The 14,116-nt window shown below is 45.0% G+C and overlaps 1 protein-coding gene across 8 annotated transcripts in view; it reads right to left on the bottom strand.

Annotated features, from left to right (window-relative positions):
• The window catches only part of Ptprt (protein tyrosine phosphatase receptor type T), an 810,280-nt gene extending 797,708 nt beyond the window's left edge, over positions 1-12,572 (bottom strand). For all 8 annotated transcript variants that reach the window (XM_033767165.1, XM_010631417.3, XM_033767166.1 and 5 more), the window contains exon 1: positions 12,518-12,572. In XM_033767165.1, the coding sequence (XP_033623056.1) occupies positions 12,518-12,557 (40 nt within the window). In that variant the 5' untranslated portion in view covers positions 12,558-12,572. The remainder of the gene's footprint in view (positions 1-12,517) is intronic.
• Positions 12,573-14,116: the final 1,544 nt, after the last annotated feature.

The following is a 14,116-nucleotide window of genomic DNA, read 5'->3' as shown; positions in this document are numbered from 1 at the left end:
ACCTGCTGCCCTCCTGTGGTTCCACATTTCCTGAGGGAACCTCTCTGGACTTCCTTCCCTCCCGGTCCACAGCTAAGCCGCTGGGACATCTACAGGCTCCCCTGACACCTTGTGAGTGACGACTTACCCACCCTGGGCTCACCCCCATTTCTCCTCTCTCATTCCTGGACCAGCCCTGACCCTGGCACTGACGCTCCCCAGGTCCCAGGTCCTGCAATGGCTCATGTTAGCCTGGTTTCTCTCCAGAAACCAGCAGCTTCAGGAAGCAAAGAACAAATATTGTTTCAAAGCATCTCTTACTGCACTTCACTGTATATTGCACCTGATGCTTCAAGGCACTTACAGCACCTGGCAAGAGATAGAGGATGATATATTTTATTAGGATAGAAATCCCCTTCTGGAAGCACTTCTCAGGGAATCTTGAGCCCAAATGGGTGATATCCCTGCGGAGAGAATGCATGGAGTATGGCGGAACCACACGGGTTCTAAGGTAGACACAGCGAGGTCATAATCCCAGCCTACCCACCGTGTGTCCCAGAACCTGTTTCCCAACATCTACATGCCTCATTCTGTCAAGCATAACAGAGGGGAAATCGTACTTATCTGTGGGCTGTTGCAGAGTAGAATTAAATAACGTAAGTCAAGCCTCAGCAGGGAAGGATGTCCCTAGGAAAGGATGGCAACTGCCACAAACACCACCACTACTCTTACTGATGGAACAGACATCAAGACAGGGACTACTACAAGTCCTCTAGAAGATGCCCCCTAGAAGGCTAACGGTGTTTCCCTACTAGTCTGAGCACGTGGGTACATGCGTGCGTGTGTGTGTGTGTGTTTGTGTGTGTGTGTGTGTGTGTGTGTGTGTGTGTATACTCATGCCATGCATCATTCAAGGCCTCAGGAGCCCTGGAAGCTAAAACAGCATGGGGTTTTTAAGGTTGCTGTTGACATGTCCTTGAATGTCTGCAATAAGAAAGGACAGGAAAACCTGAGAAATTAACAAATCCGGTTCCTCCAGGATTTCCCACTTGCCCTCAGGGACATCTTGGAGTTTGGCAGCTCCCATAGTTAAAAACATTGCCTTGTAAATTAAGAGGAGGAACAAAAGGAAGAAAAGGGGAAGGGGCCAATCAGGCAGGCATGATGCCTATAGGGAGACAGACTGGAGTTCAAGGCCCACTGCACCACTGGCACCACTGAGCCTCTGAAGCGCACCTTTTCCTCTTCTGTAATTTGGGCATAATATGCTGAAGTGAGATGCCAAGGGCATCAAATCAAGTTCCAGTAATAATAACAAAAACTAATTAGGCATGTGTGGTGTGCTTAGAACTCACTGTGTTATTTTTTATCTTGCAGAGAGGTTCAGTAATTCTCCCAATGTCACAAAGCCACTAAAGAGCAGGGCTGGACTTTGGCCCATGCAGTCCGCCTTCCAGTTGCACGCTTCTAGCCACTACCGAGCATCAAGTAGTCTGGTGTCTGGCACACAGAGGCTAGGTCAGGTCCGGGATTGCACCCAGAGTCTCTATATGGACCATGAGAAGGGGAGTGAATCCACAGTTTGATTAATCTGAACTCAGGCTCACTGCACAAGGCTCTAGTTCCCTACCCCAAATTTAAACAGCTGCTCCTTCAATGTAATGGAACGCAAATGTCTGAAGAGCTTCGAATTTTAATTATAAAAGTCCTGATGAAAATCTGAATCAACAGCTGCTCCCAGCAAGGCAGCCCTCAGAGATGCCCAGAGCAGGCCAGCCGGAGGGGAGGAGAGGACACAGCCCAGACAGGATGAGGATGACTGCAGCTGTCTGCGGAGCCTGTACCTGCAGCTGTGAGCTTCAGGGTGGACGACATAGGCCAGGATGCGGCAAGAAGAGGAGAGAACCTCAGGGGCTCTCCTGTCCTCACATCATACTTTTGTGTCTGACATATGTCCCTGAGAATGACAATGTGGAGAGATGACAGCAGGATCTGTGAGAAGGCCCTGCTGTGATGTTTCAGGTGACCAAGGCAGGGCAACCCTACCACCAAGGAGGGGTCAGTGGGGCAGGAAGTACGTGTCAGAGTAATGGCTTTCAGCCAACTAAGACAACATGTGACAATAGCTTTGAGGCCTCTGCTGTGCCAGTAACACCTGTGTTCCAGGTATTGCAGCGTCTACCCAGGTGAGCCACATCCCCATTCCTGTGATTATTCCAGGGGATTTGCTGCCACTCAACATGAAAGCTCACCCTCCCTGACCTCAACACAGAAGATGGAGCATCCCCTTCCATAAGGCTGACCTTTCTGGTTCTACCACCTTTCCTAACAATGACTTTGCTTACACCTTGCCCTAAACAGTAGAATTACAAAACAGCCAGAAGCAGAGAACAAGCCTCCCTTCTTTCTTGTGCTTCACCCACCAATGTGGCAAAATTGCCATGAAACCATGACTGCTGGTGGGCGGATGAGTCGTCTTCCTTCCTGGGAGGAAGTGTGGGCTCCTGTGTTACTTTCAACATTCTAAGCATTTGACAGGGTAAACTCTCTCCGAGGAAGACATTTTATGACTTACATGCAAGGATATTTAGTAGAGCATTACTCACAAAAAAAAGCAAAGCAATTCCGAAGTGTTCAACAATCAAGACTGGTTAAAATAAGTTGTGATACACTCTCATGCAGTTGCAGTGCACGCTGTTATCAATAATTTAGAGTTCCAAATAACCTAAAGAGAGGTCACGTTTATAAGAAAACATTAAGTAATAAAGCAGGATATGAAATAATCTATCACACATAATTATTTCAATTGTGTTTAAAAGATACAGATGCATAAATATGAACAGGGAAAAATAAAACTAGAGGAAAGTGCATTAATCATCATGTTCTTATAAATGATGTTTATTTTTCCTGTGTGATTTTTCCACTGTTTTCTACTGAAATGAAGATATTCATTACATACGTCCTTTTAAATATTTTAGTGGGATATGTTTAGAAAATTATAAAGGAGGTGCTATACTTTGATACTGTACAACCCCCCAGAGGCTTGCTTATGTGTTAAAGGTCTGTTTCTCAGCTTGGTACTATTGGGAAGTGGTGCAAACATTAAGAAGTGGGGGATAGGACAGGTCTTTAGGTTATTGGGTGCTCCTTTAAAGGGAACTGTGGGACCCCAGCCCACTCCTCGCTCTCTTTTTATTTCTCAGCCATAGAGACTTTACTCTGCCACATGTCTACCATGATGTGCTGCCGCAGGCCCAACACCATCGAACCAACCACTCATGGACTAAAACCTCCAAAACTGTAAGCCAAAATAAATCCCCTTTTTCTTTATAAGTCAATTATCTCAGGTATTTCATTATAGTGACAGAAAGCAGACTAACACAAGAGAAGTAAGGGATGAAGAAATGGTGCTTCAACTTAACAGGACTAGCCTCTGTTGGACAAATCCTTATTCTTACAGCCCTCAAAGCCAAAATGATGGGGACATTTTCTCCTTAAGCCAATTATGAAAAATAATATTTGGTCTGATGTTTGTGAGAATATAAGTGTCCTCAGCTCCTACAGGCATGTATTCGAGAAAGCCACTTATGAAGCCATTCTAGAACAACCCCTCAAGGATTAGCAGTTGCCATGACAATGTGTTAGCAAACCATTTATTAAGTGCTTGAAATTTCTCTTCCACTCTTGATTATGGGTTTTGGAATGGCCTGTGTAAGTCATTACTAGCAATTTTGTGTCCCCATCTTAGTGCCTGACCTGGCTGTAAAATGGCCCTCAAATGGGAAGCATGCCTCTGGGCTGCTGCCTTCAGGCTGTTTGGTATCCACTCAAGGAAGTAGTCATTTGAGACCAGTTTATGCATCATTTCCTGTCCCTGGAAAGGTGACCAGAGTTAGGGTTGTTGGGTGTACTTCATGATAAAGAGGAAAATGATTGCTGCTTTTGGAGCTCCCACTACAGCTACCATCAGTTTGCATTATCAGTGCAAGGGAAAACCACCCCTCCCCTGCTAGGATCCTCTCCAAATGCTAGTGCCATCATCAGCTGAAATTAAGCAATTTCCCCCCACCGCACCTTTCTTCAGTGATGTTTCTGCCTTAGAGCTAACTAGCCAAAAATGGATTGAATCCCCTGAAAACATGAACAAAATTATACCTCTCCTCCTTTAAGCTGTTGATGTCAGATATTGTGCCTCAGTAATGGGAAAACTCATACATACTCCTCTTCTCCCAACTCCTTTACCTTGGCCATTACCACCACCAACATCCCTAATTGTGCATTTGTACAGGGTGCTGAGTCCCAGACCAGGAGTGTGAATAAAACTTCCAACTTGGGGAAGAGAAGTGTTATGGGCTGAATTGTAGCTCCCCAAATTTATAGGATGATGGGGGTATAGCTCAGTGGTAAAGCATTTGACTCCAAATTTATAGGATGAGGCCCTAATCCTCAATGTGACTATACTTGGAGATAGAGGTTTTAGAAGGTAACTAAGGTTAAATGAGCTCATAAAGGTGGAATCCAACAGGATCAGTGGTCTAATTGAAAGAATATCTTTGTCTCTCTGATATCTTTCTCTCCCTACAGGCACTCACCTAGGATAGGCCCTGTGAAGTCTCAGCAAGAAAGCAGCCATATGCAAGGCAAGAAGAGAGGTCTCACCAGAAACCAAACTGGCCAGAACCTTGATCTTGGACTTGTAGCCTCCAAAACTCTGAGAAAATAAATGCCTTTTGTTAAAGCCACCCAGCCTACATGTCTTGCTGTGGCAGCTCAGAACTGAGAAAGATAGCAGATGCCAAGGGTTAGACATCACCGTTTCCTAAAAGCTGACAGATGACGAGGTGGACTCAGAAGCAAAGTTGAACCTGTGTGGCGGGATCGAGTGAGGAGATCACTCTGCTCACAGTGAGAGAAACCTCCTCCTCACAAAGGCAGGACAAGCTTCAGGAATAAGGAAGGCAGGGAGGGGAAGGGACCACCACTAGCAATATGTGCTTCCGTATTTGGCGGGAATTAAATTAGATGACACATGGAGGGGCTTCCTTTTGCCATGAGGATGGACTGACATATTTTTCTTCTAATTGGAAATCAGGCATGCACGGAGATGATTTGCAGCAGGGAAAGCAGGGACAGACAAATTGTTGGTCCTCGCCACAAATATCTTGAAATGACAGGACAAAGATCATGATGAATGGTCTTCATCTTGGCTATGCAGCACTAAAAATGCATCCTGTCTACACTTTTCCTGAGACTACATCCATCCCAGTTTTCATGTGCAGGTTAGAAACTACTGCCCAAGGCTGTGGCAGCCTCCTTGTCCCATGAGTGCCATAAAGGCCTGTTTTGGACACAAGTCCTACTAAATTCACCCTCATCGGGGAGAGGAAACTACACAAAGGCTGTGGATAAGGAGCATCTTCTAGAAAACAGCCCACATCTCTCAGAAAGGCACATACTGGCCAGGGTCTAGCTGATGCTGAGGCTGCAGGTGAAGGCTCCAGCCCTCCCAAAGGTGGCCAGTGTGTTCCCTGGACAGAGACAACATGAGACTGAGCTGGGGCCCAGACAGTGGAGTTCAGACAATTAGAACAGGATGCTTTCTGAAAGTTTGGCTGTGAAGAAAGGGGAAGTGAGGGGTGGTCAAGAAAGAAGAGATCTATATGTCACCCATCTTGGCCAGTATGTTTGCTCAGCAGCTGCGGCAGCATAACTTGTCATGTCTTCTCAGTTTCAGCACCGAAAGTCATGCATCATAAGAAACTTGGACAGCTGGTCACCTTGCTGCCAACCCCAGCTCTGGTTGAGACCCCACTGTGTCTTGGAGAAGGGCTTTGAAACTCATTTGTTTGTGTTTCTGAACCAGGGATCGAACTTGAGACTGCACTTGCGAGGCAGGCTGCAGAACCACTGAGCTAATCCCCAGCCTGGCTTTGAAACTCTTGTGCCTGCCCCAAACAGTAGGTTATTTCTGAGAGACTTCCACCCACATTATCTCCCAGCAGGTACCAACTGCCACTTGGAAACAGCCTGTGAATCTAAAGAGAGGGAAAGTAAAACAGCCTGTAGTAAGCCCAGCTCAGAGCATAGAAACAAGGGTCCTCATCTTCACCCTCATTGGCCCAGTCCTTCCTATACAGGGGCCTTGGTGTGAGTCTCCCAAAAGGCAAATCTGAACAGCTGCCCCACTGGGAACCTGCCTAGGCCTCCTTTTGCATAAAGATGGAACTGAAGCTTTAGCCTGGCCCCCAAGGCCTTCCACAGCCAGCCTCACCCATCCGTCTGGCCTATCTTAAACCCATCCATCTTTAAAGTACTTTTCAATCCCCCAACTCAGCCAAGCCAATTATTCATACTTCTGGGCCTTTGCACAGGAAAAGCCTTCATTCCAGAATGCTTACTGCCTCCCTAGATTTCTATCCTCCACCTATCAGTGCACTTTATTTGCCTTTGCAGTAAACCCTTCATTTTTCCACTCTACAGATATTATGCAGTTCAGAGTAACTGTTCTCTCTATGGCTTCTCAAAGAGCCTGATCCCTCACTGCACCATACCACTATCTCCCATATATATATACATACACACACACACACACACACACACACACACGACTCCAACCTCACTATTCTGCAAACTCCCTGAAAACAGATATTGGATCTTATTTGAATTATTTTTTTTTAGCCCTGAGAATGATGCCAGGCACAAAGTAGGAACAAAGTGAATGTTTGCTAGTGGACTGATTGCCTGACTGACTAACTGATTGATTGAACTTATGTCCATCACACCCTTGCGTGTAAGAATTAATTTCCTCAAACTTTTTAGCCTTTACAAATGACAGACAAGATGCCTCTTTAAATTTCCACTCACCTGTCTCAAAGCTTTCTCTTTAATCTACCATCCCAGGCCACCAAATGGGATGAGCCTCAGAAATATTTCTCTTAAAGCACCCCTCCTTTTGTTGATTTACTTTAAAATGCAACTTGGTGGCTTCAACTTCGAAGAAGAACACAGCCAGGTCTTTAGTCTGTCCTCAAACATCTATCACCAACAGGCTGAGGAGATGTGGCTGTCGTCTTCCCAGACTGACGAGATGATTTTTCTCAGCCACAATACAAGCTCAGTGAGCCATACAATCATGGTGAATCCCCTATCAGCTCAACATCCTCCACAATTTTTCAGAGAATATGATTCCATCTGAAAATAAGTGCAACAGTCTGGAACACATTTTTCCTCGGTGCCTAACTTTCAGCTTCCTATAAATATCAGACGGCCTTCCAGGCAGTGACATACCTTGGAACTATCAAACAGGCCTTAATGATAACTTGGACTTGCATGGTGTTAGAAGGTGCTAAGAATTTGCACATCTTATTATGGCTTTGCTAACAGGGTCTTAGGCAGTTTGATGGACCTGAAGTTTTGCTAAATACCTGTGCCAAGGATGTCTCGAGTGAGGAGATGGAAGAATAGTTGAGACAAGAAACAGAAGAAAGAGAATTTAAACTCCTCTAATAAAGAACATAGTTTCCAATAGGCAAGTTGAAAACAGAAGTTGATTTGTTACCTATTGTCATGTAACAAATTGCCCCAAAACTTCCCAGTTTAAAGCATACATTTACTAGCTCATATTTTCTAGGGGCCAGGAATCCCAGCAGAACTTTGCCAGGTCCTCTGTTCTGGCGTCTCATTGGCTGCAATCCAGATGTAGATCAAAGCTGCAATCTCTTCTGTGGACTTGCAAGGAAGGACCTGCTTCCAAGCTCCCTCAAGTATGGGAGGGTTCGGTCACTTGGGGGCTGGTAGACTGAGGCCTTGGTTATTAATGAGCTATGGGTCACAGCCCCTCTTGGCTCCCTGGCTTGCGGGCAAGAGCCTCTAAAGAGCCTCTCATGGCTGCCAGATTGCTTCATCGGAGTGAGTAAACGAAAAGGCAAGAGGAAGTGCTGGTGAGGAGCAAGACACATGTCATAGTCTTCTGGAACCTCATCGCAGAGGTGACAACCTACCTCCTATCAGTTTTCTATCACCATACTTTATTCTTAACAAGCAAGTTTCTGGGTCCATTTTATACCCAGAGAGAGGGAGAGAATACAGAAAAGTGTGAATATTAGGAGACGGGGATTATTGGGAATCATGTCAAAAATTTATAAGGAAATGCCTAATAGAACTTCAGAAAAGGGGCTGAGCATGCAACTCGGTGGTAGAGCACTTGCCTGGCTCGTGTGAGGCCCTGGATTCAGTCTCTAGCACCACCTGCACACACACAGAGGGAGGTGTCAGTTTAGATGAGAAGACCAAGAGCTCAGCTTTGGAAGAGGCAGAAAACTATGCAGGCACACTGGACTTGGGAGTCAGAACCTCTAAGAGAGTCTCCAGGTTCACACAGCAGGCCTGAGCCTTGGTTTCATTTTTCCAGCAAATGCCTGACCCCACTGAGTCACACACTTACCCAGCAGCCCAACCTTGTGCAGTGGTATCCCTGGCTTCATATATCATGCGTACCATGTTACTGTATCATAACTCAATGTCTTGCTGTATAAGTAAGTGATAGAACTGTTGTAAGAGGCACATACAAGAAGCCTTTGATGGGCACCTATTATGTGCCAGGCATTGCTCATATATTAAACACACGCATTTATAGGTGCTGGGGCTCACAGGGTCTCCAGCCAGTGGAAACCTGCACTTCTTGGGTTTCTGGGCTGTGGTCATCTTTCCCATACGTGCCTATATTTCTCTGCATCATGCTTCTTCTCAGAAATGGTAGCAGTCTTAGTGCTTGAACACTGCAGTGACCATGAGCAACACAGCCTCTGTCTACATAGTTTCAAAAACGTGAACCTCACTACCCCATCTAGCAGCCACTCTATCAGGGAGCTCATTGTTACCAAGTTCTCCCCTTTATCCCAATTATTATCAACCAAAAATCTGATCTTACGGTTTCCAAGCATTGGCTCCGGCTCACCTTCTAGAGTCATCAGAGAAATGTCCTTTCTCTTCCAAGCCTTTGGGGAGTTGAAAGAAGCTCTGAAATCTTCATTTGATGCCAAAAATAACAGGACCAGCTAAAATCTTAATTGCTCTTTATGAATCATCCTTGATAACTGAATTTTCACAAACATTATCCCATTCACAACCTGTAATAGCTAAATTTTAATTGCTAAATATTACTTTGGCTTCTACACTAAATAGGAATGAGAAAACTGGATAAAATAGGTGATGATTTCACTCCAGACACTTCTTCACGTTCAACAGATGAAGACATTGAGGCTTGCAGAGGTTGTCATTTCAAAACTACCTTTATGTAACTAATGTTAAAATATAATTTTCAAAAAGTGATAAAACTGAGACTCTCACAGAAATATGAAATATGCCCAAGATTTTATTATATCATTAATCACTGAAAATTAGGAAAATGTTACAAGTGGTTCTGAAGAGAACTCAGTGAGCACACAGCTATAGATTAGAAATATTTAAAGTGGATGTGCAAAGGGAGGTAAAATTTTTAGGAGGAAATGTTGGATGAACCTCTACTATACAAGACAGGATATGCATACCTATCAGGTACCTTTGACTCTCAGAATTGCAAGAAAAATCCCAGAAAATCAAAACCAGATAACCAGGAAGAGTGTCCTACAGGGCCTCAAGCTAGACAATCCCCGATTCCACTGCAGCCCACGTTTTCCCCTACCCTAGTATAGCGAGGCTCTGAACATAGTTCTTTATGACTTTCCACTTAATCACAGTGCCCTCTAAGAAAAGCTGTTTAAAGCATTCATTGGCTTTTTCCAAAGGCCAAATCATAATAGGGTTAGGCCTTCAATGGCTGGCAGCAAATGAAAGAGGGCGCAGAGAAAGGCCCTGAAGAAGAAAGGGTCAGCAAGGACAGTAAGTCCCTGCCTCTCCTCATTCTCCCTGTCACTAACGGCCCTTCCCTTCCTCTTCCATCAGCCTATTTCTCATTCAGCAGGCGCCGGGCTGGGGGTTTCCAGCCCAGCACCCCTCCCCCAGCTCATTAGAGTGTTCCATTGTGCAGTGAAAGGAGGCAAGGGGGTTATGCATGTTTTCGGTTTTGCCGAAAGTCTATAGTGTTTCAATAGCCTCTTTGTTCTCACTCTCAATAGCTCCTGTGTCTTAAGAAATTACAAATTTTTATTCTTCCTATTACATTAGTAGTTTGGGGAAAAAAGGAAAAACGGAGAAAAGGAACCAATTAAAAAAAATAAAGTTCTTAGGCTTAAGAAAGGCATTTATAATAACTTCACAGGTCTAACCTGCACTTACTGCCAGCAGTTTAAACAGAAGTTTCTGTGAGAGGTGAGCAATAAAGAAACCGTTTAGTGCTTGATCTCCAGAGATGCTTTTATCAACTCACTTGCCCCCTTCACCATCACTGGTTTCTGTGTGATCCACAGAAAAAGGAGACCTGCCAACCATATCTCCCACATTTGCATGGGTCAGGCCACTTATTAAATGAGTTTTTCCCAAGTGGCAATGCTTAGCAGGCTATGATGGCACATGCTTAAATATTTCATCAATTTCAATGGGATGTCAATTTCTTCTGCCAGGAAAGGTGGCCTCCTAGGCTAATCCTGCATGAGGGAGGGGAGCCAATTCCAAAGCAGAATGTGACTCTGAATATATAAGGCTTTATCTCCCAGCGTTGTTCAATGGCTTCGTTCCTTTCAGCCACGGGTCCAACAAAATTGGCTCCAAATTTGGAAAAGACAGAGTCCTTTTCTGTTTGAGAAGGGATGGAGCCTGTTTGCTTCTGTGTTATTCTGTGTCTTGCTTGGTACCTGGTCAAAGTTGGTGCTAATACAATGTTTTTTAGTAAAACTGAAGTAAATCCACTAACTGGTTTTCTTTTTCACTCAGCTACTATTTAGTTGACAGCTACTCTATTCCAGCTTCTTGACTAAGGGCTGGGGCCATCACAGTCAATCAAGCAAGATTTTAGTCTTCACAGGGCTTACGGTTTAGCAAAAGAGAAAGGCAATTTTAAAAGTGGATAAATGATATTATTCATAAATAATCATATTTCATGTAGAAATAAGGGTTCTGAAAAGAAAAGGTAAAGTGACAGAAAGTGACAGACTAGTAGTAGGGGGAGGGCAGACAACACATTCATCCATCCTCGCATTCATCCATCTGCACAGTCAATACCCACTGAATTATTTTCTTATCCACTGAGAAATTCCTTGCTGCAAGAAAGATGAAGGTAAACCACACTATCTCTGCTCTCCACACTATTACTCTATCACCCACTGAAGGACAGTGGCTAAGAATATATAAGCATTCACTGAGTGTCTACTGTGCATCAGTTATGGCACCTGGCTTTTAATATATAATTATTTTATACAATTATAGATGTAATATTTAAAACCCCCAAAGAATAGCTTTTATTACTTTAGTCCAACAGTGAGGGTACTGATATACAAAGTGAACACCTCACCCAAGATCACCTGTCTCCAACCTGTGGAGCCAAGATTTGAATATTGTTTCCTCTACTCTAAGACGCATGATTTGCGTGTTACACTGTGTCAGCTCAGGATCTGAGGCACCATGCCAGACACCACAGGGGAAATAAAGTGGTCAGATAGCAGCCTCTGATATTGTCAATGAGATCCTAAGTTCACTGGGGAAATGGTTTGTATTCTCACCGCCATAACCAAGGCAAAGAGGAGAAATAAAAAGTGATGGGTTAGAAGGACCAGAAAAGCATCGTGAAAGTGTGCAAGGAGCCCATAAAGGCAGGATAGATTTGAAAATGAGAGATGAAACTGAAAGGGAGGGAGAGACTGTTTATACATCAGAGCATCCACAGTGTGTTAGGTAAACAACACACACAGACACATGTATCCTCAGACCTGGAGTGAAAGGACAGGGCTCGCGCCAGCTCAAAACACAGGGAACCAGAACTTGACATGCACCTCCCTTGGAAAAAGACCAGGGAGCCACAAGATGCTCAGGAAATGAAAACAACACCCTGTGATGTTTATCTTCTCGTGAAGATAAGTGAGATCCTTTCAACACACATGCACACAAAGGTTAGGAATTCTACTGGGGGGATTCTACCTTGCTTTCAGTAAGTTCCACTACTCTTATCAGTATTCCTAAATTAGTTGCATCCTCACCAAAATAAAAGTTCAGAAAAAAAGAGTTTCAAAGTCCAATCAGCTGGGAATGTGCTTAACCTCTCAGGGCTGCAGTTTCTTCACCAATAAAATAAGATGGAAAATGAATGCTTCCAAAGTCCTTGTTAAGATCAGGAGATGTTATCCGGCAGACAGGAATTTGCACAGGGACGTGGCCACACCTTCAATCAAAGTGAGTCCCAATCTTCCTCTCCTTCACTCTCCTTTTCTGCAGAAGATACCTGCTCAGCCAGAAAACTTGCAATTGCCTTGTTTCCTCCGCAGTCTATTCTGGATACAAATATTCTTTGGGTCACAAAACTCTGCCGATTTTCCTACTCACAGCATCGTTCACACCCATGCTCCTCTTTCCACCCCATGACTCCCATCATCTGTTCCGGCTTCCTCACCAGTCTCCACGCTTCCCATCTGTCCCCTCCGGTCCTGCATCTTTGAGTGACGAGACCACAGACGGAAGAGACAGCTGAGACTTCAGCTTCCCAGCTCTTACGTAGCCCCGGCTGGCCAGCAACTCCTTGAGAACACAGAAGGGAACTGGTAGCAAAATGGAACCATCTCGTGTTAAAGCTGGTCAGAAGTGGGAGGCTCCCATCCTAGGGGACTCACCCTGCAACCTGAAATTATGTAAATACCCACTGCTCCAGGAACTGACCATGAACCTCTTCCCCTAGGGTCACTTGGGGGTAAAGCCCAGGGAGGACAGAGTTTTTCCTTCCAATAACACCACCCATGCTCCTGTGCCCACCATCCCCTCACAGTTGCACGGGCGTCTAGAAAACAAATGTAGGAGAAAAGAGTAGACATCACAGCTGAAGGCACTGGAGCTATAGGGGCCCAGAAAGCACCTGCTGGGATTTATGTTTTCCTAAGCAGACAAGCAAAACAAGCTGCAGCTTCCTGGGGGAATGAATGCAAGGACCTGCAAAATGTTCTTTCTTTTCCAAAGCTCTCCAAGCCATTCTCCGTCACTACAGCAGTGACCTTCCAGTAATAAATATAACTCACACCACTACCCTGCACTGTCTCCTTTGAAATAGCAAAATCTAAATCTTGAAATGGTCAGCCAGGCATGAAAAGCATCCCCCTTCTAACTCCTCTTCACTGGTCTTCAGGAAGTTTCTTGGCTGTCTGAGTTCTCCTCCATCCCAGGGCCTTTGCACTGTTACGCTTGCCTAGCAGAAAGCTCTCCTGCTCTACTGTTCCCATGACCAGGGCCTTCTCTCCCAAAGGCTTTCATCTACAGGTCTGAGAGAAGAATGTCCCCACCACCTTATGAAGCCCACACTCGCCTGTTTTCTACCATAAGCACTTGCTTGTTTTTAACCATAACATGTTCTGTACTTTGCAGGTATGTGTGCCTCTGATGTCTTATTTTATCTCCTGACTTCCATGTAAGCTTCACGAAGACAGAGAATACTGTTCAACTTAGTCACTGTTTAATCCCTATGCCTGACTTAGTAGGAGTTCGGTAAACTCACTGAATAAATAAATAAACTCACTCCACTATTTTACTGATGAAATACAGGGCTCTACATTACACAATTATTATAAGATAAATGAAATGTAAATATATACATTTATCTATGCTGATCTAAACCTCACAGGTTCCTGTGGGATAGACATTATCATCACCTTGTTACCATTCTGCAGATGAGGGAACTGGAGCACAGAGAGGTTAAATATTCTCCAAGGTCGCACAGCAAATGAAGACGCTGTTGGAGTCATCACCCCCACCCAGGGCTCGTGGACTAGACACGAGTGTCCGTGAACTCCCTGGAGTGGAGCACAGGGGGACGTGGTAAGCACAGCCAGGCCCCCTTTCCTCACCCCGCCTGTGCCCAGCCCACTTGGATGTCAGAGCCCCAGGGAGGCTCACCGGCCACCCCACACCCATGAGAGCCAGGGGCAGGAGCACTCCCCTCCCCTGCCATGGTTTATGTCCTATGGGAAGCCAGCTACTGAGCAGAGCAGAAACACGTGTCCCCGAG

The sequence above is a fragment of the Fukomys damarensis genome, unplaced genomic scaffold (genome assembly GCF_012274545.1).
Source record: "Fukomys damarensis isolate Sample0158 unplaced genomic scaffold, DMR_v1.0_HiC HiC_scaffold_22, whole genome shotgun sequence".
Taxonomy (NCBI): Eukaryota; Metazoa; Chordata; class Mammalia; order Rodentia; family Bathyergidae; genus Fukomys; species Fukomys damarensis.
This window is presented reverse-complemented; position numbering and strand designations above follow the sequence as displayed.